The sequence below is a fragment of the Marmota flaviventris genome, chromosome 5 (assembly GCF_047511675.1).
Source record: "Marmota flaviventris isolate mMarFla1 chromosome 5, mMarFla1.hap1, whole genome shotgun sequence".
Classification (NCBI taxonomy): Eukaryota; Metazoa; Chordata; class Mammalia; order Rodentia; family Sciuridae; genus Marmota; species Marmota flaviventris.
Window position 1 is genome coordinate 109,619,362 of NC_092502.1, and position 25,772 is coordinate 109,645,133.

General features: G+C 39.1%; 1 protein-coding gene across 1 annotated transcript in view; it reads left to right on the plus strand.

The window, feature by feature from the left end:
• Nucleotides 1-25,772, plus strand: part of Iqgap2 (IQ motif containing GTPase activating protein 2) — a 296,887-nt gene that overhangs the window by 120,461 nt on the left and 150,654 nt on the right. Inside the window, exon 3 of the mRNA XM_027927746.2 lies at nt 17,636-17,792. Within this exon, the coding sequence (XP_027783547.2) occupies nt 17,636-17,792 (157 nt within the window). The remainder of the gene's footprint in view (nt 1-17,635; nt 17,793-25,772) is intronic.

Here is a 25,772-nt window from a genome sequence, read left to right on the forward strand (position 1 = left end):
GTGGCAGGGCTATAATTAATTATTAACCCACATGTAAAATCAAGGAAGTACAGGCAAGCACAGCAGCAAATGCTGCCACCTTGTGAGCTCCTGAGGTTGGGCTGGGTGAAAAGGCCCCAGGAGGACAAGTAAAAATGCCAGGGTAAAGCTGTCTTCCTCCTGGTTCTGCTGGAACTGAAACATGTTACTTCTGAAACTTATTTTTTAATGTGTGTGAAGAATGAGTGGTTGCTTAATGAAGTGATTTCAAATTTTTATTTTGTCATATGTGCACATGGTATAAAATTTAAAATGTCCAAAAGAAGGGTACACAGTGAAAATTAAATCTTCCTCTTACCTAGTGCCCCTCTCCAGAGTCAACCACTCTTTCCAGTTTCTTTTGTTAGCCTGCAGGGATCATTTCTGCATAGTTATGTATAATTATATAACAATATATATTTGTGGATAACTATATGGAGCCATGACTTCATAGAGATATAATACAGTCAGACTTCTGTATCCATAGGTTCTCTATCTTGAGACTCAACCAACTGCAGATCAAAAATATTTGGGAAAAAAAAAAAAACAACACATCTAAACATGTACAGACTTTTTTCCTTGTCATTATTTCTTAAGTGATGCCACAGTTATTTACATACCATTTAAATTATATTGAGTATTATAGTAATCTATAAATGATTTAAAATATATAAGATGATGCTCATAGGTTTTAAGCATTTCTGGATTATGGTATCCTTGGGAGAGAAAGATCTTAGAACAATTCCCTCATGAATACCAGGGGACTGTATAGGTATGCACAGAGAAAGTATATATATATATATATATATATATATATATATATATATATATATATATATATATATGATATACCTATGCACATATAATGTATACATATGTGTAATGTATATATAATGTATACATATGTGTAAATATAGCTATATCTACAAGTACCTCTATATAAAGCCATAAAACCATTAAGCAATTGTGTAACACAATTGTGTATATGGTTAACATCATTGAATATTTCTCAATAATGATTTTTTGTAGCCTTTTAATCTGATTTTAAATGGAGGGAAAATTAGAACCTGGCACTGAACAAAATGGTGTCATGTAAAGTAACTCTTGTTGGAGAGCAGGGGACAAGTCATGAAGACAAAATGTCTGCCACTCTGGCACAGCTATGATTGACATCACAGCCTTAAAACTGTGCCTGGCCCTGCTGGAGGACATTGGTTGAAAAGGCTGAGCTGACCACACTACTTAAGGCTGATTCAGGGTCTCACTGAGCACATGGTATGTGGTGGTTTGTTCAGGATCCCTAAACATTATTTTCTTGTGTCTCTAGTCCCTTTCTCCCTTAGGCAGCCATTTGGATAATATAAAGTATACCACTCAGGTTTGTCTGTATTCTTGCAATCTATCTTATAAATAAATAAATAAATGTGTGTGTGTGTGTGTATGTGTATAAAAAATGGCTATTTCATTCTCCTTAGGTTTTTTTTTTTTTTAATTTTTTCCCCCACTATATCCAGGATGGATTTCCATTCTGCTAGACATGTTTCTACTTTGTTGCTGCCTATCTTTGTGGGGCAGAACTGAGATTTTTAAAATGGTGGAAGGAATTATGGTGAATTTTACCCTAATTTTTCTTTTATCTCAATTTTTATCACAAACATTCCAAAATGAAACCCCAGAATCCTACCAACCCAATATATCAACTTTTCTTTTTTACATGTGACACAAATGACAAAAACTGCATGGATTTTGTATTATTTTTAAATTTACTTTGTCAACTTCTCTATTTTACCAAATTATCTTCATAAATTTTAATGCTACATAGTACTTCCTCCACGTAATGCAGGAGGAACTTCACAACCTCTTCATATCATGAAATTTGAAGTTATTTATCTTGAAATATTGGGGTTTTTTTTGCTCAAACATATAGTTGGTCTTTGTTGATTTTCTTCTCAGATTATGTAGCTAGAATACGTGCCCAGTAGGGGATTACAGAGTGAAAGAGAAATCCTTCCATGATCTGTGACGCAAGCTGCCATATTTTGACTCTTCCTGCATTCCCAGTAACAAACACAAGTATCTATCTTCAATTTAAAACCTCCTTGCTTTATTTTTAGTGCCTTATACTTAACATTGTTGCCATAGAAATTATCTATCAAGTGTCACAGTGGTCACCAGAAAAATAAGGAACCCCTGCTCTCTGCCTTCAGAACAAGTTGCAGAGTACCATCTGTTACCTGTATTATGCATCCTTTCTATTCAATCATCCCAACGAGTACCAGAGCAGCATTGGCTTGATCATCAGTCCTGCTGCTCACGGTGGTTGGGATTGGCAGGCGTTTTGGTGTACAACCTTGTTCCAGTCTAGCCTTCCTGAACTGTACCTATGAGTATATTTGTGTGTATAGTGCTTGGATGCTTCTACTGTCTGTTCCTCATATATTTCTACAGAAGGGAAACTCAAAAGTGGCTTACTGCTTTAAAAGATTGTGTGTTGGTGAAGAGGAGGAGATGGGAGTAGAGAATAGGTGGCATTTGCAAGAACATATGTTGGATTCTTTTCATTCTCCTCTTGGTGACAGTGATTGATGGCATCTAGTGAGTCCCCATTTGTTGCTTCCTTAGTACAGCTGGTAGTGGGGGTGGGAGAAATCAATAAGGGCTGGGCAAAGGACACAGAATATAGCTAGAGGAGGAAGGGGTTCTAAATATGACATTGAAATAATATTTATCACAGTTAAATTTTTCAATAGTAACATCATACATTATTTTTTAAAGATTTTTTAAGATGGATTTTGTATTATTTTTAAATTTACTTTGTCATTATTTTTACTTTGTATTATTTTTAAATTTATTTTTAATTGGTGCTGAGGATCGAACCCAGTGCCTCACATATGCGAGGCAAGCGCTCTACTGCTGAGCTATAACCCCAGCCCCAACATCATACATTATTGATTCAAACTATTGCTGAGAGCTATTCTTTCTTGGTCTTGTAGACTTTAAAGGAATTAATCTTCTTTATTCTCTACTTCCAAGAAAGGGTTAACTTTGAACCTATACCTATAGAGAATATACCTATAAATAAGGAAGGAAATCTATTCTAGATACAGGTTTTGCCAATTGTGTTTCTTACATGTTGAACTATTACCTGGCGTTTAGCCATGGCATTCTCTTGGTGTTCTGGACTGTCCATTATTTTACAATTCCATATTCAATATTTGGTTGGATAGTAGAAAAGGGCTGTCAAGAGGGGAGTCAAAGTTAATGAATATGGCATATTAGGTAAGTTCTCAATGATCTTACAAAGTTTGCTGCTTTCATTTTCCTGTCTACATCGGAGCAAATAATGTTTGGAAGTGCAGGAACAGTGATTGTTTTGTGATTAGATCACATGCACAGTGTAAACCCAGGAAGGAGAATCTGCTTCATCAAGCCTTAGGTTGGTATTTAGGCCAAATTTATGTGAAAGTCTAAGATGAGCATTGGTGTGCAGCAAACTGCTACTGAGTACTTTTTGTTTGTTTTCTTTACTTTTCTTCTGCACCCCAGCTCGTTGTTGTTTTGTAAAATGGAAGATGCTTGGCACTCCAAATGGACAAGACAGCATAGTCTCACCTGTAGCAAGTTCTAGGGACACCAAATTGATAGAATCCCATTTTTTAGCCCAGTTCTCCAAGGTTCCTTGGGCAGCATGTTTTTTCTGTAGGGTGTCATGGGTCCCAGCAGACTCCACCCAGAAGACTTTGGATCTTAAATGTTCAGGAACACATGGCCAGGCTACTGCATGAAGGACAGTGTGGTGGAGCCTTTGGAGCATCACACTTTAAGTTGATGCTCAGATTCCTGCCTCCTTTTACTTCACATCTCTGTGAAGTATCTGGTTGTGCCCATTTTTTAAAAAATTGTTTTTAGATGTAGATACCTTTATTTTATTTATTTTTATGTGGTGCTGAGGATCGAACCCAGTGCCTCAAATGTGCTAGGCGAGTGTTCTACCACTAAGCCAAAACCTCAGACCTATGCCCAATTTTTTGAAAGAAACATGTGGCCCAGAGAGACTGTTGCACCCCAAGGAAATGATGGCTAATAGGTTGTAGAACCAAATTTGCAGCCAGGTTTTCAGAAGCCCATAATCCAGTGCATAGCCACACCCCACAGATAATTCTAGAAGTGCCAGCCAGTCCCAGAGAGTATGTTTTCCATCATTTTGTAATAAAGCACAGGTACACTTTGCTTTCAGAAAACAGTTTTGAGCTGAACAGGTTTCTTTCATTTTACTGAAGGCTTCACTGTTTCAGCCGTGAAGCATTGAACATTCCTGGGAAGTGAGCTTAAACCCTGTTCACTGCACTAATTAATCGATCATGATTTGTCAGAGCAGAGTAGAGAGCAGTGGAGACATCCTGTGGAGGTGACAACCTGGATTTAAATCATAGCTCAGTTGCTGCTTAATCTTGAGCAAGTTACTAAACTCTCTAAGCCTATCTTTGCTTTTGTATTAAAGGACAATAATATTGATCTCATCTGGCTAGTGTAAGAACACATGCATGCAAAAACCAAGTATGTGCTAAGTGTTGGTCAATGTGCTAAGTAACTATGAGCTGCAGTTGTTCCCAGTTGGAATTATTAGCATTGTGGGAGTCTTATAGTGGAAACCCCGCTCTCATGAACTTATACAAATATCCACGCAGTGCTTACTAAATAGCATAAAGACTGTAATTTGTTTAAGGCAATGGAATGTGTATGAAGGGGAAAAGTGGATTATCCAAAGGAATGCAGCAGTCTGTGATGGGGAGAAGGCATATTTGGCATAGTCAGATACTAGCATCATTGCTACCCAAGGGTCTGTATGGCAGGGGACAGCTAACCAGGTTGTGCTGAAGAACAGATACAAACAGTGAATTATATTGGCAGTTGGCAGGGGAATGGTCTTGAGATATTCAAAGCTACAGTAGCTACCACCAACAGTGCTTGTTATGTGCCAGGCACAGTTCTAGTGCTTTCCTTCCATTAACTTACAACAATCCTCTGAAATAATACTGTTATTCCTACCTTACAGATTAGGATATTCAGAGATTCAGTTTAAGTCACTTTGCCAAGGGGTATATAATTCATAAGCAGCAGAGCTTGGGTTCAGTCTCAGGAATCTTGTGCTAGAATTAGTGCTTTTAGCCAGTGTGCTATAAGCTGGTCAAGATGAACAAGGGCCTCATTCTCATGCGGTTACATTCTTAAGTGGCTAAGTCAATCCAATAAATAAATAGGATATAGGCTAAACATCTAATCCCAAATCCAAAATGCTCCCAAACCTAAAACTTTTGAAGCACTGACATAATGCCACAAACAGAAAATTCCACACCTGTCCTCATGTGATAGGTCACACTTAAAGTGCAAGTGCATTGAAAATATTGTATAAAATTACCTTCAGCCATATATATATATGGTGTATATGAAACATAAATGAATTATGTATTTAGATTTGGGTCCTATCCCAAGGTACCTAATTATATATATGCAAATATTCTGAAATCCAAAACACTTCTGGTCCCAAGCAATTTAGATAAGGGATACTCATCCTGTATAATGTGCCAGGTGGTAGTAAATAAAGTAAGAAGTAATAAAATTGGGTAAGGGATTTTAGAGGATGATTAGGGGTTGATATTTTAGCTTGTATATTAGTTTGCTCGGGCTGCCACACTGAGTGACTTAAACAGCAGAAATTTACTTTCTCACAGTTCTGGAGGCTGGAAATTCAAGATCAAGGGGTCTGCAGGTTTGGTTTCTTCTGAAGCCTTTCTGCTTGGCTTACACCTCTCACCATGTCTTTACATGGTCTTTCCTCTGTGGGTGTGCAGCCTGGTAATGCTCTGATCCCCCTCTTATAAAGACACCAGTTAGACTGGATCAGGGCTGCCCTTAACAACCTCATTTTAACTTAACCGCATCTCTGAAGGTCCTATCTCCAAAAACAAAAGTCACACATTGAGGCATTGGGAGTTGACAATTCTGCCTCTTACACTCTGTCCTCTACATCCCCAAATTCATGTCCTTTTCACATGCAAAATGTATTAACCCACCCCATGCAGCCCAGGTCTTAACACAATCTAGCATCAACTTAAAGCCCTAAATCTCACCTAAGTATCATCTAAATCAAGTGCAGGTGAGACTTGAAGTATGATTCACCTTGAGGCAAAAAAGAAAAAAAAAATCCTTTTCCAGCTCTGTACCTACCTATGAAACCAGCCAAGTTCTTCTTTTTCAAAATATGTGATTATGGGTTAGATAGATAGATGTTCCATTCAGAAAAGGACAAGTCAGAAAGAAGAAAGGGGTCATAGATACAAAGCAAGTGCAAAACCTGGCAGGGCAAGCTGCAGTGCATGTTAAGCCTTGAGAATATTCCTCTTTTCTTGATCTTTGTCCTCCTGGCCCACTTAGGTGGCAGCATCTAACTAAAGCCCTGGGAGGTCCCTCCTGTATTTGATCCTCTGGGTGATGGCAGCCTGGTCTGAAACTGAGGCAGAGAGAGCCTCACCCTCTGAAACCTAGGAGGAGACAGCCTCACTCCCTTATGTGTGCACTTTTGGGGCTGTGGAGGGAGTGGCAGCCTTCCTTAAAAAGCCTTCTTCTCTTTAAGGATAGCATATATTCACAGTGAGATAGCTCTATTATTCCTTCTTGTAGAATCCCAGAACTCTGACAGCTCTCCTTAATTTTTGTCCTCTCTCTGTCCCCTGTAGTTCAAGCTAGTACTATTTCTACTATATAACCCCATCTCTATCCCTGGATTCTCTTGAGATGCCTAATTAGATCTAGGAGTCACACTGTGATGTCCTTGTTCTATATATGTGCACACCATAATCTCTATATGGAGTGATTGTCCAGGTCTAACCTATCACTAGTGCTCTCTTAATTTCTCCCTCTCCTTTTGTATTTTACTCTAAGCAACAGGAGAACCTATGCTGTGTTTTCAACACTTTGCTTAGAAATCTCAGCTGAAAATCCAAGGTCATAACTCTTAAAGTGTTACCTCCTACAAAATACTAAAATATATTCAGCAAAGTTCTCTGCCATTTTATAACAATGATCACCTTTTCTTCAGTGCCCAATAATGTTCCTCATTTCCATCTGAGACCTCATCAGAATTACTTTATCATTCACATTTCTACCAATGGTGTCTATTAGCATCTAACTGAGGAACCCATTTGGGAAATGTTTGCCAAACTTAACAGGTTCTGCTGTATCATCTCTATCCTAAAGAGGAGAATGATAAAATAAATCCTCCGAAGTCTGTTCCATTCCTGCTGGACCTTGGAGTCATATGTTGATTTTTTTCATGGTATTGTATCTTTTTTTTAAAGAAAGAAATTAGCATATCATGTCACTTTCTTACATTGAATCAAATAGGTTTTATCTGAAAGGATGGTGGTGCATGGATGCCCACCTGTTTTACATCCATGTTAATAATGCTGGTAGAATGATGGCAACAGTTTTGCATTAGTGTGCAGCTAATGAAAATGGTTCCCTGAATTTAGTCCTTCTGATGTTTTTATTTCCTGTTGGGGCACAAGGTAAAGAGTGACCAATTATGTTATATGTGAAAACAAAGACCAGATATTTTTACATTCTTTCTAGAACAAAATATCTTATATTCTGACTTTTCTAAACACTGGAAAAAGAAAGTTAGTTCATGGAACAGGGCACTACATAAAGCAGAATTTATGAAGAAAAAACATTTTCTGTTCTTGGCCAGTTGCTCTACCTTTGTGACATTTATTCCATATAGAATTGTAAGATAGAGACCAAGATTTATAGTTGGTGATTTCCTGAATAACAACTCCGATAGCAAATGTCTCCACAAAACAACTTTCATATGCTTTGCAAGGTATAACATAGCACAATAGAATGGGTCATTTGTCCCAAGATTTTTGTGGGCTGTTTTTTTAATTTTAGTTTTAGGTTTTTTGTTTTGTTTTGTTTTATCTCTTGCAAGATAAAATGACATTAATTATTTTTTCTTTTGGCTTTAACCTAAAACTGGAAATATTTTTTCCTTTCTCTCCCCTCTCTTCTTCTCCCAACTACCTTCTCCCTTCTTTCTTCATTATGACTTGGATCAAACTTTGTACATTGACACATAAAGCTGCTTATGGAAACCACCTCAACTCCAAAAACACAAATAAAACAGGTGAATAATAAAAAGAAAATTCCTCTTACTTCCATTTTAACCTCTCTGTGTTTTAAGCAATCCACAGTTTCCTTGCAGAGAAAAGAGAAAATAAGCAATTCTGGTAGGGTTCTCCACTCTGGAAGGGAACCTGAGGTTTTCTAGCAGCCTTCAAGGTGCTCATGAGAAATAGCCTCAGCTCTTGCTTTGGAATGAGATGTTCACATAGTGGTGTTGTATGCGAATAAAGGTAATTAATAGAAGGAAAGGAAAGAAGCAGTGAAGACAAGGGCAATAGGTTGGGCAGTTCTGGTTTTCATTTGTGTGAATTTTTAGGCCAAATTTGAAAGCATAGGAAATCTCACTAGTTTGATTTTATATAAACATGCTTTATATACTATTCATATTTAAATTATAGACCAAATAGATCATCAGAATAGAGTTTTAAAAATAAATACTTGCTTTTATAGTCTTTTGTATGTGTGTGTGTGTGTGCCAGAGATGGATGAACCCAGGGTCACTTAACCACTAAGCCATATTCCCAGCCCTTTTGGACAGGATCTTGCTCATTGCTTAAGGCCTCACTAAATTGTTAAGGTAGCTTTGAATTTTCAAATCTTTCTGCTTTAGCCTCTGGAGCCACTGGGATTACCTGGTTTGTGCCACTGCACCTGTCAATATCGATTGATTTTTCATAACATTATCAAGAGAAATCTAGTCTTTTTAGCAACTGGTGCTGAGACAACTGTGTATCCATACCCAAAAAGAATGAAGTTGGATCCTCACTCACACCATCTAGAAAACCCATTTCAGAATGGATCAAAGACCTAATCTGAATTGCAAAAAATCTAATGCTTTGAAGAAATCAGGTGTAAATATTCTTTGTTTAGGCACTGGCTTATTAGATATGATACCAAAAGCACAACCAACAAGAGAAGAAATAGATAAATGGGACTTCATCAAATTAAAAACTTTGCTCTCTGCTTTCTGATTCTCATGTCTTAAGCTGCTTTTCTTTGCCACACCCTTCCATCATGGTGTTTTGCTTCACCTTGGGCCCAAAGCAATGGAGTTTGTTGTCTGTTTACTGAGACTTGTAGAACTGTGAGCACCAAATAAAAATTTTCTCCTTTAAAATTGTTCTTGTCAGGTTTTTTGGTCACAGTGACCAAAAAAAAAAAAAAAAACTGACTAAAGCAAAAATTATTACTGAGAAGTGGGGTCATTCTGTGACTTACCTAAGCATGTGGTTCAGAAGCTTTTGGAACTTTTAGAAATTTGTGGGAGGAATTTTTAAAAGTTTAGAGATGCAAACTGGAAAAGTTTTAGAATGTTGTAAGTAGAGCTTATGGGTGATTCTGGTGGGAGCTCAGACCAGAATGCCAATAGAACTTGGACAATAAAAACTGGGCTCATGAGGTTTCACAGGAGAAGGGGGAATCTATTGGGAATTGGATTAGGGGCCTTCTTGTTACATTTTGGCAAAGAAGTTGTCTACATTTTGCCCATGTCCTTAGACTTTCTGTGAGGCTGAACTTAAAAGTGATGTACTAACTAATTTGGTGGTGGAACTTTCAAGGCAGCACAGCCTTCTGGGGTGGCATGAACATTGCTAGCAACTTTTGGCCAAGTTTAATGTGATGATCAGGAACAAAAAGATTTGAAATTTTTGCAGGTTGGCCAGAAAACCGCAAGTACAATGGGGACTAAGGAAGGTGTGGTTGTTAAAGGGATTATAGTCACTAAAGAAATACTAATTTACCCAGAAACAACAGGAAAGATGACTGGAGGGATCTCAGGAATTTGAAGACCACACATTTCAGGATCAAAGATGTAAAAGTGAAAACTCCTTAGCGGGCACCCTGCTTGCACAGGGGGACCTAGGAAGTTGTTTCACCATGCTCAGCCACTGAGGCACTCAGAAGTTGTGGCAGCCAGGGTCCCAGGAGGCTTGGTTACTGTTTGAGATAGACACAGAGACCTTGGCAACAACCTTGGCAGGAATGCAGGATGCTGGAGTTAGAAAGTAATGGAGGCTGCCATTGAGATTTCAAAAGACCTGGGAGGCCGGGCAAAGTACATCAGGATCAAAGTCCCTGCAAGCTGCCCCTGAGAGGGCAATACATGAAGAAGTGAGAAGGAAGCTTCAGTAGAGACCCCCAAGATTAAGAGATGCAAGTAATGTGGGACATCAAGGAAGGAAAGTTACAGGAATTAAGCAGAAACAAGCCAAGAGAAAGGTCATGTATGCTGCAACCAGCAAGGCCATAGGTGCTAAGCTCTATAAGCCCTTTGGAGAGAACACATGCCATGTGACCCAAATGCTGGACATGGAGCTATAGAACTTGTTTGTCCAGCTGGATTTCCGTCTTATTTAGAACTCATTCATTCTCTCTATGCTCCTATTTCTCCAAATGTTGACTCTGTGTCTTTATATATTGAATATATATAACTTGCTTTTGATTTTTGCAGGGGCTCACACTGAGTTTGCCTTGAGTCTCAGAGGAGACTTTGGATTTGGACTTTTGGGGGAATGCTGGAACTGTTAAGACTATGGGAACTTTGAAAATGAACTAGATGTATTTTGCATTGTGAGATGGGCACGAGCTTTTGGGAGCCAGGGGTTGAATGTTATGATTTAGATATGAGGTGTCCCTCCCAAATTCATGTGTGAGTCAATGCCAGGAAGTTTAGAAGTAAAATGTTTGGGTTATGACAGTCTCAACCTAATCAGTACATTAATCCACTTGAATGGATTAGCTGGGTGATGACTGTAAGGAAGTAGACTGTGGCTGGAGGAGGTAATTCACTGTGGCGGGTGGTGGGATAGGGGATTTTGGGGTTTAGGTTTTGTCCCTGGTGAACAAGAGTGCTCTCTGCTTCCTGATTGTCATGTTCTGAGATGCTTTCCTGTTACACCTTTCCACGATGGTGTTTAGCCTCACCTTGGGCCCAGAGCAGTGAAGTTGGTCATCTTTAGACTGAGATCTCTGAAACCATAAGCACCAAATAAACTTTTCCTCCTCTTAAAAAAAGAAAAAAAAAAAAAAAAACAAGAAAGGAAAGGAAAGAAAAAGTAACTAACAACTTTCATACTTCAAAAGATACCCTAAGAAAGTCCACAGAATGGATAAAATATTTTCAAATTATATATCTGATAAGGAACTTATATACCAAATATATGTAACTCAAAATAGAACTATAACATGAGAAATGGATTTGAATAGATATTTCTCTAAAGATATGCAAATGAGCTATAAAGACATAAAAAGATGCTTAATATCATTAGTAATCAGGGAAATGAAAATGAATACCATAATAAAACATAACTTTGCATCCACTAGGCTATCATTCCTCAGAAAGATAAGTGTTGGAAGGGATATGGAGAAATTGTAATCCTTATGTGTAACTTCTTTGGAAACACAGTCTGGAAGTCCTAAAAAGGTTAAACATAAGAGTTTCCATATGACCCAGCAGTTCACTCCTCAATATATACACAAGAAAAATGAGACTCTATGTCCTCACAAAAACAAGTTCAGTAATGTTTGCAACAACATTATTCCTAATAGCACAAAGGGGGGGATGATGTTCATAAATGCATGAATAGATAAATAAAATGTGATATATCCGTACAATGGAATATTCTTCAATAATAAAAAGGGATAGAGTACAGATACATCCTTCAACATGGATGAGCCTCAGAAACATGCTAAGTAAAAGAAGCCAGTCACAAAAGACCACATGTTGATAATGTATAATTCCATTTTTATGAAATGTTCTGAGTTGACAAATCTATAGATAGTAAATTAGTGCATTGGGGGATGAATAAAGAATAAGATATACGTCATGTTTATATAAATATGTCAAAATATACTCTACTGTCATGTATAACTAAAAAAGGAGTGATTGTTAATGGGTATAGGGTTTATTTTGGGGGGTGATGAAAATGTTCCAAAGTCAATGATGATAATAATTTCTCAGTCTTGTGACTACTAAAGCCATTACATTGTACATCTTACTTGGGCTCATGTATGGCGTGTGAATCATCTCTCAGTAAAGCAGTTATTAAACAACAGCCATATTATATAATTACACTGTCATGTTGAATTCCATTATAATTTAGATTTATGGACTAAAACTGAGTGCTCAGAGTTTTCAGTGGCTGTTCTAGCACATACAGCTAATGATGGCACAGCCAGACTTCTTAAACATCAGGCCAATTGTCTCTGCATTGTGATCTTTGTAGAAATTGTACCCAATAAACCATAAAAGTCACACTTTGAATTTATTTTGGTTTGACTCAGTACTATTAACTTATGTAACAGATAAGTCTCTAAGGTTGAGGTTGGCAGAAGTTTAGTTCTCACTCATGATAGGTTCAATAGAGTTGCGCAGGGGTGAAGGGGTGGTTTACACCCAGTTATTCAAGGACGCAGGCTGGTGGAAGTCTTGTACTTTGTCTTTCATGGTGATGGTGGGCCGAGCTGGTAGATAGGGAGGTGTTTGTAAGCCAGACCTAGGACTGGTGCACATCATTTTTCCTCATCTTCTATGGTCATATCCCAGCCCCTCACCCCAACCCTACACAGATGCAATGCTGCTGGGATTGTAGACCCTGACCAGTGGCCACTTGTAGTTGTCTCCTGGTCTTTGGGTTGAACAATATGGTATCTGTGCTAGAAGTTCTCTTCCTTGTACTTTGAAAAGATCAAAAAGAGATTCATCCCATGATGGCCTGCTCTAGCTTAAATTTTGCTCATTCTGGTTCCTGCTTCATTGTGAGGTATTAATACCTTAGGGTAACAGTAAGTACTAGTCTAACTGGTTATTCTGTCAGCAGAGTCTCCCTTGTCCAGGAGAATAGTCTTGTGTTTATTGATCACATACTGACCAATAATTGACAGGCGTTTCCAATTGTATCTTACCAAAGAACTATTGATAAGGCTTGCAGGAGCCCTTGAAGGGATGACTCCATTCAGCTGGCACCTCAGCTTCTCTTTCTGAAGTACCCACAAAAGCTGGCCTGCACCATTTGTCATGATGGTTACCGAGTAGATGACAAAGAGGGATTTCTGAGACAATAGCACCTATCCTGGAATCATAGAGCATTTGTGGTTTCAAACCATGAAACTTCTGCTCTGGAAGTCACTGGGAGGGTCTTGTTATGACTTTTGTTTTGTACTAGGCTGTGACCCAGACTGGAGGAGCCAATTTTTGTTGTTGTTGTTGAATGAATTATGAGAAGGGAAGTAAAGGTTGGAATTAGAGGGGTAGAGGTCCCTGGCAGCTTTATCGAATTCTTTTACTTTACCAGCTGTGTGGCCTTGAGTTTTCTGAACCTCAGAAAAGTTAAGGAATCATCTCAAAAAAAATCATCAGGATCTGAGAACAATATCAAAATCTGTAGGATCTCTTCCATGTAGAGTGATTGTGAAGATTTAATGATAATCCCTATGAAACATTAAAATCCAGTATTAATGGCAGTGAAAAGGAGATAGCTCCATTGATGCCTAATGTTGTAAGAATGTGATATTTTGATGGGGCATGGTGTTGCATATCTGTAATCCCAGTAGCTCAGGATGCTGAAATTCGAGGCTTGCATGTCCAAAGATAGCCTTAGCAACTTAGTGATATCTAAGCAACTTAGTGAGACTTGGCCTCAAAACATAAAAAAGGCTGGGGATGTGGCCCAGTGGTTAAGTGCCTCTGGGTTTAATCCCCAGTCCCCCAAAACAAACAAACAAACAAACAAACAAAAAAACCACAACATTTTGTAAGCCTGTCAGTATCCTAATAAATTTTACAATGTAACCATGATGTTTGGAAAAGTCATAAGAATCTTCTATTTAATAGCCATTTGTTGGATATCCACTATTTGTAGACAGATTGCCAAGTATTAGAGGACTATCAAGAGAAAGAAGAAATGGTCTTTGTCTTTGAGCAGTTCATGTCATAACATTAGCCATCTCTGGCCAGGCGCAGTGGCACACACCTGTGATCCCAGCAGCTTGGGAGGCTGAGGCAGGAGGATCATGAGTTCAAAGCCAGCCTCAGCAAAAGCAAGGTGCTAAGCAAGTCAGTGAGACCCTGTCTCTAAATAAAATACAAAATAGGGCTGGAGATGTGGCTCAGCGGTCGAGGGCTCCCGAGTTCAATCCCTGGTACCCCCCACAAAAAAACCAAAACCAAAACAAATATAGCCATATCTATATTTCAAATAGACCATAGGTGATCTAAGTTTTTGTATTGTCAGTGTTTTAGCCAACTGCACATATATTCTAATATAGACAAAAATAGACGTGATTATCTCTCTTTTTAAAGAAAGTGCAAGTCTACCAGTTGTCAATTTACCTTTCTCCCTAGCACACACATATACACTGATTATCAGGTTGTTATAAAACATTTGTATATTGTCGTGTATTTTTTCACTTTTTTCAGATAATTATTTGAAAACATCATTGGGTGAAAACAGATTGTGTTTTTATGTGCAATAGCCTAGTATTCTAATTAGTTTATTTAAGTTAGAAACTTGGTGCTTTAGTTTGGATGTTGAATGTTCCCCCAAAGGTCCATAAGTTAAAGGTGTGGCCCCCCCACCTGCTTGGTGCTATTGAGAGGTGCTCTACAACTTTAGGATAAAGGTCCTGTGGGAGTTCCTTAGGTCACTGGAGGCATGCCTGTGAAGGGAATTGTGTTATTGTGGCCCCTTCCTCTTTCTCTTTTGCTTTCTGGTCATGAGATGAACCATTTTCTCTACCACATGCTCCCTGTCATTGCCATCTGGCACCCCACAAGAAACCCTAAGTAAAGGGTCTATCTGATCTTGAACTGGAAACTCCAAAGCTGTGAGCCAAAATAAACCTTTCCCCTTTATAATTCAATTATCTCAGGTTTTTTCATTATAGTGATAGAAAGCTGACTAATATACTTGGCCTAGTTCATTGGCTCTTATTTTCGCCTGTTTTTTTAAAGGCAGCATTATAACTTGTTCCTTTTTGTTTAATTTAACAAATCCATTATTCTCTTAAGTTTATTTGAAGCAAGGCTCATAGAAAAAAACATGTTCTTCATTATCTTGTTTTATTTCTTGCACTCATAGTTTCACAAATCCCTAAAATGTTAGAACTGGAACAGGGGGTCTTTATCATCCAGTTCTCACCACTACCCCATCCTTTAGCACAGGAGAGAAATGGGGCCCTGAGAGATTAGAGGACTGGCGTCAGTGATACCAGACATCACTGGGTAGCCAAGTCCTAGTCTCTTTGTGTCATACGCCTTCTTTGGTGTTATTTCTCCTTCCATTGACCATCCCCCTCTTCTTAAACTGTCACAGAATCCTGCTCCAGTTTCCTTGAAATGTCTCTTGGCTTCCTCCCTTCCCATTTCTTCCTGTCTAATCCAGTCCCTCAGGACCTCACAGTGGGAAAGGCCTGACAGCACTGTGTCTCTGAGGCATCCATTATGTAGATTAATTTGCTGTAATTACTGCTGTCAGCATGTCAGTCCTCTTCTGTGAAGCTGCCAGGAGCTTCCTGCTTCCTATGGCAACAAATGTCAACACTTCTCCTCGCAGGCTCCTGGGCTCAGTCCTCCAGAGGCCTACCTGACTGCAGATGCCCAGCCTCATTTCTCTTTTCTCCCTGTGACCCCCAAAGGCCCACAGCTGCCTCTGGGATTTCACAACAAGTCAGTCATGTTTCTGTGATGCCTTTGGTTTGTCCAGCTCTTTAGCTGATGGTTTCCTTCTTGCCTTGCCAAACCTCCATTCTTCTATGCTAAGTCCAGATCACACCACTTTCTTGATGATTTCCCCAATTTCTCCTGTGATAACCCAGAGCTCCCCCTTTATTCCCGAACATTCTTATTGTGCTCTACCATGTAGCAGTGGGCATAGAGCATCTCTTGCATGGTTCTCTGGTTTTTCCTTGGAATTGCATCGGCTTCACAATTACACACACACACACACACACACACCCTTTTTTTTTTTTTTTTTGAGGCACTAAAAATCCAGCTCAGGGTCTTACACATGCTAGGCGATCAGTTGTATTGGATGCTTTTTAAAGGTAGGATTTGTTTTTCTATTTTTCTTTTCATAGTTCCTTTTAGTTGTTTGTTTTGTTTGGAATCAGGGATAGAACCCAGGGGTGCTTTACCACTGAGCCACATCCCCAGCCCTTTTTATTTTTTTATTTAACACAGGGTCTCACTAAATTGCTTAGGTCCTTGCTAAGTTTCTGGAGGCTGGCTTTGAACTTGGAATCTTCTGCCTTAGACTCCTGATTTGCTGGAATGGTAGGCATGCACTACCATGCCCAGCTTGTATATTCCATTTTTTTATGGTGCCTAACAAATGGTCAGTAATTACTCCTTATTTATTAGGAGCTTGTTGAGTTTTAGAAGGTATAATTTTTAACTACAAGAATTTGCAGATTGAATAAGGATTGGTTGTTAATATCGCAGAATAGCACTCTACTGTCTTCCAAATATTGAGGGGATCCAAGTTTGTCCATGCAGATGCTCTCTGGGGACCTGCCTAGATAGGTATGGCATTCACATTAAGTTTCATTAGTGTGTGGATCGGTGGCTGGGTTGCAGGGAGCTGGGAATTCTCCCACTGAGAACTATACACCTGCCTCTCAGGTTTTGCAGTAGAGAATGACTACTTGAGAATGGGTAGGAAGAGCACCCTCCCTCATTACTCTGGCACACTCTTGGCATTCCAGTGTGAAGTGCGTGGACTGGCCTGGCTTCTTTCCTACAGTGCGTCCTTGAGCCAATCATGACCTTGGTGCTCTCTTTTTTATAATACTGATACAGTGTCCTAAGATTTAATCTGATCTTTGTTTAAAATATTTTTTTCAGAACCTAGTAGGTACTGTAGTTTCCCATAAAGGTGAGTGTTTTTAGTATGTCCTAATGTTGGCAAAGGGAGTGAGTGTTCTTTCAAAAAGTCTGATCTGCTTTCTAAATTTCTGATAACCTTTGCCATGCCTCTGACCCTTTCCTGATAGTCATTTCTGAGCTGAAACAACTGCATATTTTACTGTACTTTGGACTCTGCTCTTACCAAGGTAAAAGAATTGCCTCTGCTAAGGGCTCATAAACTTGGAATTAGTTTTTCTTTAATGTCAGGACTAATTCCTTTCATACAAAATGGTTTGGCCTTTCCCTTTCTTTGGCACAAAAGATAATTGGCAAAGCCTTGGATAAAGGTAAAGTTGGCAAGCTCTAGCATGATAATGAGCTCAGTGCCCTGGGCTTTTAGGCCCCCTTCTCTTTTCATGTTCTGAATCCTTATTCTGCCCAGTAAGTCGTCCCTTCCCACCACTGACACCTGAAAATGTTTGAAATCCTGCTCCCTTTGTTAATGTGTCCAACACACATGGAGAAATGTTACACGTCTGCATTTATAGAAAGTTATCCAACTGGAGTCACATTTTATAATCTTTTTAGGTGGATGGAAGTCTGCTTAGTGGAAGAATTGCCCCCAACCACTGAACTGGAAGAAGGGCTTCGGAATGGAGTTTACCTTGCGAAGTTAGCCAAGTTCTTTGCCCCAAAAATGGTATCAGAGAAAAAGATCTATGATGTGGAACAAACGCGTTATAAGGTAACCAAGATCTAAATGGTTTTTGCTTCTGGATAAAAGAAGTGAAAGTTTGGTATTTCACTTCCTTTTCCTCTCTTCACTTCTACTGTGTCTGTAAAGATTTGGGAGAGGGGGTGTCCTTGGTATTTGGAGACTGTTAATAAGTATTCCTGAGGCAGCAACAGTTTTGAAAAGGAAAGTGTTTCTATTTCCAGGCTGAGAGACCTCTCATGTTGGAAGCTACTCAATGCCTCCCCCATTATTCTTTCATGGAGGACATTTGAAGCTTTATTAGTGCCAGTAAATGTAGGAGTGGGGGCATGTTACACCTCTGTTTTTTCCACCACCAACACAGTTTATTGCTTCCCAACTTTTCATTGAGGAACTAAATACCTACTTGGGACTTGAACTTATGCCCCTAAAGAATTAAGGCCAATGTAATAAAATAAGTAGTAATGTTGAATGACCAGGTAGGAATTCTTTTCTGTTTGGTGTTTAAAACAAAATAAGACTAATCTTTTTGTTTGCAACTTGTTTAAGAACTGTTTCATGGCTAATTTGGGAAGAATCAGAAAATAAAAAGTCGCCATAGCCCTCTTGAAGAAAAAACAACAGCAGTGACAACAAAATACCATTATTTAAATTTGGAAGGAGCTAGGGGGAGAAAAAACATCATGGTAAACACCAATCTTATATTATTTTTTTTAAAATCCAGATCTTTTAGAGATATATATCAAGGTATTTGTAGATGAAATGGTATTTTGCTTCAAAATAATCAAAGGAAGGATGGATAGATGATACAAAACTGGCCATGAGCTCATAACTACTGAAGGTGTGGGGTGGGTATACAGGGGATCATTATACTATTCCACCTCCTTTCTAATATTTGAAAATTTCCACTAAAACATGGAAAAAGGAAAAAGTAGACAACTACATAAAAAGCTTATGCATTAAAGATATGTCTTCAGAAGGGAATTTAAAATATGTAGTGTTCTATCCTGGAATATGTGATCTCTTATCAACTACAGGCCAAGATTTCTAAAGTTTCTTTGAAACTTGATTCTTTATTCTCTTAATGTATTTAGTTTTTGTTTTGTTTTGTTTGTTTTTTGTTTTGTTTGTTTTGTTTGTTTTATTTGCCCAGGATCCCACACATTCTGGGCAAATGCACTATACCAAGCTACATCTGCAGCTCATATTTAGATCTTCATATCAAGGTTTTTTTTTTTTTATCTGCAGATTTTCAAGTGTTCCTAAAACTTATGACTCTTATAATGAATGCTATTTTTCTTAAAATTGCAGGGACAATGTTGAGTATAGTTGAAAATGAAATAAATGGAAAATCCATTTTAGACAAAATGTATTTTTTAAATGTATATATTGAATTCAGCTCAAATGTTTAAATAATCATTGAGGCTCACAGTGGACAAGGTCATATGACAAATCTCTTTTGAGTCCATCTACATCATCTAGACAATAAGACAACTGAGCACAAGTTTTTTGCTTGAATAATGTTGTGAATAATTGTTTAAGTTTGGGTTTATAAAGTCATATGTTTTACTCTGAGAACCAGCTACTAATGGTCTTTCACAAGATTTTAATAAAACAATGACCAAGTCAGCCAAAATTAAAGTTCAATGACTATTTTTAGAAATTCAGAGAAGTGCAGAAAAAAGTCTGTATTCACACCCCCTCCACAAAATAAATGTTTGTCCACATTTTAGAGTCTGACTCTTCTTCTTTTTCATGTTCTATTTTTTTAAAACATTTATTCTTTAGGTGTAGATGGACACAATACAATGCCTTTATTTTTATGTGGGGCTGAGGATCAAACCCAGGTCCCACCCATGCTAGTTGAGCGTTCTACTGCTGAGCCACAATCCCAGCCCGTTTCATGTTCTTATTATAGTTATTACCAAGATCTAGGATTGTCAGTGCCAACACCCCCATGTAGATTTCATGATAAATTGTAGTCGGGATAGACCTCAAGCTGCCCTGAAGGGACAATTGTGAAGATTTTCCTTTAGCTTTGGCTTTGTGGACAGTGAGACTCAGATGGGAAGACAAACCTTCAGTGGATGTGAGCCTCAGAGCAAACTATGGCCTTGGATACAGGTGTCTTCTTCCAGATCAGCTCTGGACCTCATGAAATTGCCTCAGGGCTACTTAAACAGGAGCCTTCCCTTTGCATCCGAGATCCTACTGCTTAAATGAACATCAGCTCCTCTTTGGGAGGGTGACAGGGGAAATATTTTCAGTCCCTTGTTATGAAACAAAATACCTGCAGGGCCTAAGCAGGCAATGACATCCCTGAGCAAGATATCACTAGAGGAAAATGCTCTGAGTTGGGGTTCTCAGCCCATCAGGCCCCCGGAAGACTGGGCTGTGCAGAAGTGATGGTGAGGAAAGGGCTGGGGGAAGGGAAGCAGCAGAGGGAACGAGGCTGTTGCCAACTGTGGTGGGGGACCCCCTCCATGCTGTTGAGCTACAAGAAAAACATAGGACACATGGAAACTATCCCTCTGTGACTTCACTAGAGAACAGAGCTTTTTCTTTTTTCCTTCCTTTTATTAAGTTCCTGAAAGTGCCTAGTGTTCCTGATGGAAATTTTTAGTGGTTTGCCATGTAGTCATAAAATTGTATTTTAGGGCCTTTTTGTCTCTTATACAAAAATGAAGAGACAAATCTTCATGAATAGGCGACACAACTTCCTGTTCGTGTGTTCTTCGGAACTAGAGTCCATCACGTGATCCTTTCCAAGGAGCACTAAATCATGAGACTGAGGCAAAGATGTTGAAACACAAGGGAATGTTCACTAACCCTGCCCAGCCCCTTGATGTGCCATCTGGAAACCATGAATTCAGTGAACTTCGGCTCTCGCTGCAGAGTCTGCCTAGGCTGCAGTCATAAAATATGATCCCCCTGTTAGACATGGTATCCCCAAGGCAAGGCTATGTCCCTGAGTCCTGAAGGACACTGTGTTGGCATCAGCAGCTTTGATAGCCTTCGTTTAGGCAGATGTGACCTTTCTTGCTGCTGGATCCTCTTTATCTGCCAGCCAGTGTATAACCCTGTTCCCTCGTTTGTTCAGGGTTAGAAATATATCCTAGGTATTAGAGTTAAGCCTTCCAGTTATGAGTATTCTTTCTAGGTTACCTCCACTCTCTATCCCAGGCCTGGGTACATGATTACTCCATGTGTCCTGGGCACCTATCACTGTCCCCCAGGGACATGCTGTAGTTTATTGTAAAGATTGTCCTGTTTTGTAGAAGGAACCATGTGCCCCTTTTCTGCTATGTCGTCAATCGATGGTGCAGGGCCTGGTCCACAGTGGTACTTAGAAAATAGCTGTTAGGTGAAGGAATGAATGATAGTAGTTTTAAGTGAGCCCAAAGCCTTCATTCCTTTCCTATCTTCTGAGCTTTATTTGGTATTCTTTAAAGGAGCTCAGAGTCTGACACTGTTCTTCTGAGTATAATGCTCAGACCTTCATCAGGACCATATACTAGGTGTGTGCTAAAACTGGCCAACTGGCCCCACCCCAGATTGCTGAGTCAGGCAGAATCTCTTGGCCTGGGACCCTGGAAATTGTACTTCTAATAATTCACCTGCAGGAAATGCTTTTCTTATAGACTACTAAAATTTGAAAACCATTGCTCTAATAGATGAACATTAGCATAAATTGCAATAAAGTGGTAGGGAAAGAAGATAAAGTTGTGCCCTGATAAAAATATGCTCTGAAATTTGAAATTTGAGTGCCAGCAATGCTCAGAAAGTTTTAGTTTTTAGAGCATTTTGGATTTCAGATTGTTGGATTAGGGATTCTGAACCAGTAAAGTCTATGCTAATAATTCATTCGTTCATACAATACTTACCAACACTTTCCCTGGGCAAGTCACTGTTGCAGATACTAATAATAGAATGGTCCTGAAGTCATGAGGCTTACAGCTGTTGAGATAGACTATAAGGATATGGTTGCGAATTTGGATCAGTGTATGAAGGAAGAAAGTAAAGCCCGTGTTATTGACATAGCAACGGGCAGAAGACAGTTCTTCTCTGAGGGAAGTTTATTCTGAGGCTGAAAAAATGAGAAGAAAGCCATCCATGTGCAGAGTTGAGGGTGGGGAGTGGGAAGAACAGTCTGAAAGAGGGAACCCACATGGTGAGAGTTTGAGGAAGATAAGAACTTGGCCCCAACTGCAGAGCTAAGTGGCTGCAGCAAGGGACAATGGTAGGAGATGAAGCCAGGAAGGAAGCCAAGATGGTATCACAGGGCACACAGGCCCCACCAGCCCCATAGAGGATGCCGTGATGTCATCTGGTGTGTGGGGGAAGCCACTGAAACAATAAACACAGGCGTTGCGATGTGATCAATATGTGTGCTTTAGAAAGATGAGTCCATTCTCTGCAGAGGAGGTGACAGGAGGGTGGGAGCAGGGGAGAAAGAGAAAAGAGAGAGAGAGGAGAGGGAGGGAGGAAGGAGAGAGAGAGGGAGGGAGGGAGAGAAGAAAGAAAGTCCATCCCATAAGGGAATGATTCAGTCCAGGTGGCAGTGGCCTGCCTGGGAAGGCATTGTGACTGATGGAGGGCCATGAAGAGAAGGCATTGGTGGACAGCAGAAGAGAGATCAGTTCTAAAGGGAGTGGGGGTGGTGAAGGGGTCAGGAAGGTTTCCATGGCTGAGGCAGAGGGTGACAGGGTGGATGTCTTACTTGCTGCTATAACTGACTCCCACAGACTGGGTGATTAAAGAACAGAGGTTTATTTAACTCATGTTTCTAGAGCCTGAGAAGTCCAAGAGCATGGCACCGGCATCTGCTGAAGGCCTTTGTTGCTGCATCATGGCATAACAGAGAGCATCACATGGCAGAACAGCAAATGTGCTAGCTCAGTTCTTTGTTCCTCTTTTTTTTTTTTTTTTTAAATAAAGCCACTCATGGGGGCCCAAACCTCACAACTTCATCTAATCCTAATTACCTCCAAAATGCCCACCTCCCAAAACTGTTAACCTATTAATTTAGGGCTTGCATTTCCAACATGTGAATTTGGGGGAGATACATTCAAACTATAGCAGTGAGTGTTCCCAAGCAGGCTGAAATGGACAAGAGAAAGAAGAGGAAGGAAGGGTATTCCTTGGAGAGGACTCAGGGTGACAAGGCTCAAAGATACAAGCAGAATTCTGAATAATGCCTTGAAAATTGTAAGCTTATAATGAATGCTTGTTGGTATTTAGGTGTGTCTTAGGTAGGGAAGACATAGGCATAGTGGTTGGCAATGTGAACTGTAAAAGCAAAATACATTCTACCTCCTGGAGCCTGTTTCCTCACCACTTTATATAGGGCTTAATAATAACAGTATCTCTCTTAGTAGAAATTTTGTGAGGAACAGATGTGATCACCCACAGAAGACCCTTGGTGCAGTGCCTGAAAGATGAACGCTCTCAATGAGCACTGGCAGTGGTTGTTGTTCTGAGGCACTGAGTGGAAAAATGAGCAGAATATTTGGACTTGGGGTCAGAGATTCAGCAAGGGAACCTTAGCCCTGAGACCGACAAGTTAGGTCAGCTCGGGTGTTGTATATACTTGCTCCCTCAGTTTCTACATCAATAAAATAAGTAAATTACAACAATAATAGGTTTCTAAGCTTCTTCAGAGTTCTAAAATGCTCTAAGTCTACTATGTGGAAAGTTAGCATCCAAATAAAACTTACATAATTCCTCATCTATACAATTTAAACTAGGTGAACCGGGGCTGAGGATGTGGCTCAAGCGGTAGCGCGCTTGCCTGGCATGCCTGCCTGCAGCCAGGGTTCGATCCTCAGCACCACATACAAAGATGTTGTGTCCGCCAAAAAAACTAAAAAATAAATATTAAAGTTCTCTCTCTCTCTCTCTCTCTCTTAAAAAAATAAAAATAAAATAAAATAAACTAGGTGAACCTTGTTTACTGACATTGAAATAGCAATAGAAAATCAGCATGTACTCTGTATATGAAATGAAAAGAATTTGTGTTTCTATATGAAATATAAAGTTATGAACAAAAGTATCCATTGGCTAAGTATGATCACAATCATGCCATCTAGTCTGGTATTAATATATAGAACTAATGAAAGAAAATAGTCTCACTAAAAATAATTACAGTGGACTGAGATTATTTTGAGCCTGTTTGGAAGACCATTTTCATTATAATGAAGCAAATGAAACAAATCAATAGATTGAATATGTTATTGTGACAATTTTCTCACTGAAGTGTACTTTTTTAAAGTCGTAACATGGACTGTAGGGTATTGAAGTCAGAATTTCTCAGGTTTTTAGAGCAAAGAATTTGAAATCTGCTTCATTTGCTATAAAAATATGACCAAGATAGCTGCCCTTTCCTTCAGTTCCTCTGACATGAAGCAATGTATCTTTATCTTACCTGACAGATGAATAAAAGTTTCAAGCCCAGTTATGTAATATACTAATTACAACATCTAACATTTGCTGGTGTGCTTTGTAACCAAATACTTTCTTTTGTTTTCAATTTAATCTCTGCAGCTCCAAGAAGCCTTTATGGCTGAGGGCTGAGGGCTCTGTAGGATTTAGAACTTTCTTAGGATTACTTCACTAAATAGATAAGGTGTCTTTGTTACATTATTTGGGATGGCTGAAGCCCATCAGCCAAAGAAACCAAAAACCCATAAATTGCATTTATTTAACTCATTGGGGCAAAAAGAAAATGCATATCCATGAAGCCACTGGAAGAAGAAGTGAAAGGCTCAGCGTAGATTTGGGCTTGTCGTAGGTGATTTTAAAAAACTATTTTTTAGGTACAAAGACTAGTTTTCTTTGGGACCGGAGCTGGCTCAATTTGATGTCTTGGTCATTTTGATGTAGGAGGCAGCAAGACTGAATGGGGAACTAGATTGTCATCAATAAAGAAACTCATATTAGCTGAAGACATTTGAGTATTATTTTAAGTGAGAACATTTAGTTGTTGAGTGGTGCAGAGTCCTCGTCTCTGTCTTCCTTCACACTTGATTGAAGATTGCTTCTGTCTTGTTCCTTCATCACTGCATCACTTGTTCTTTGTCACTGAGTGGCTTGTATTCTGCAAAAGTTATTTGTGCTAGGTACAAACAGTCAAAACACTATGGCCGGGGCTGTGGCTCAGTAGTAGAGCACTTGCCTAGCACATGTGATGCACTGGGTTCAATCCTTAGCACCACATAAATAAATAAAATAAAGGTACCGTGTTCATCTACAACTAAAACAAAACAAAACAAAACAAAACCCCCTATGGCCTGGTAGCTAATGCTCTGGATTTTCTATTGTCTTCCCTCCTTCCTCCTTCCCGTTTTCATTTTCCTCTCACCCCACACTTTCTTCTTCCCTCAAGCAACTAGCTAATTTCTTCCAAAGAACCATCAAACAATCATTAGGTCCAGTGTTCCCCCCTGGGGGAGTTTTAGCACAAGGAAGATTTTCAACCACTAAACAGTTACTTGACTTTAGGTAAATTACTTCTTCATTTTAGCCTGGCTTTTTTCATCTTTAAAAAAATGGTAATGGTAATTACCTTGTAGGGTGTTTGGAAAATTAGAATAATTTGTATAAAGTACTTGAAGTGCATACTCCAATGGCAAATAGTGACCACTATTTAAAGGCATAAACATTTGTCAAAAATATTAATTTTCTTATATTTTATGTTAGATTGTAGAAGGTCATAGAAAGTGGGAAGAGCCAGGCTTTCTAAATGTGATTCTCTGCCATTGGCTGTTAGTTATATGATGAAACTTTATATAGTTATTTTTTGTACATTTATTAAAAATGGAAAAACTAGATAACATTGTTTATACGTCTAATTAGTGAAGAATATAAGGTCACTTTAAGACTCTTAGCGGTTCATTAATCTAAATAATGAGATGCAGGCAAGGGTGTTTTATTTGTAGACTACAGAAAAAGTGGCTGATTAAGACTGTAAAGAAGAAATGGAAGACACAAAGAATTGTACATGTAGAAAAA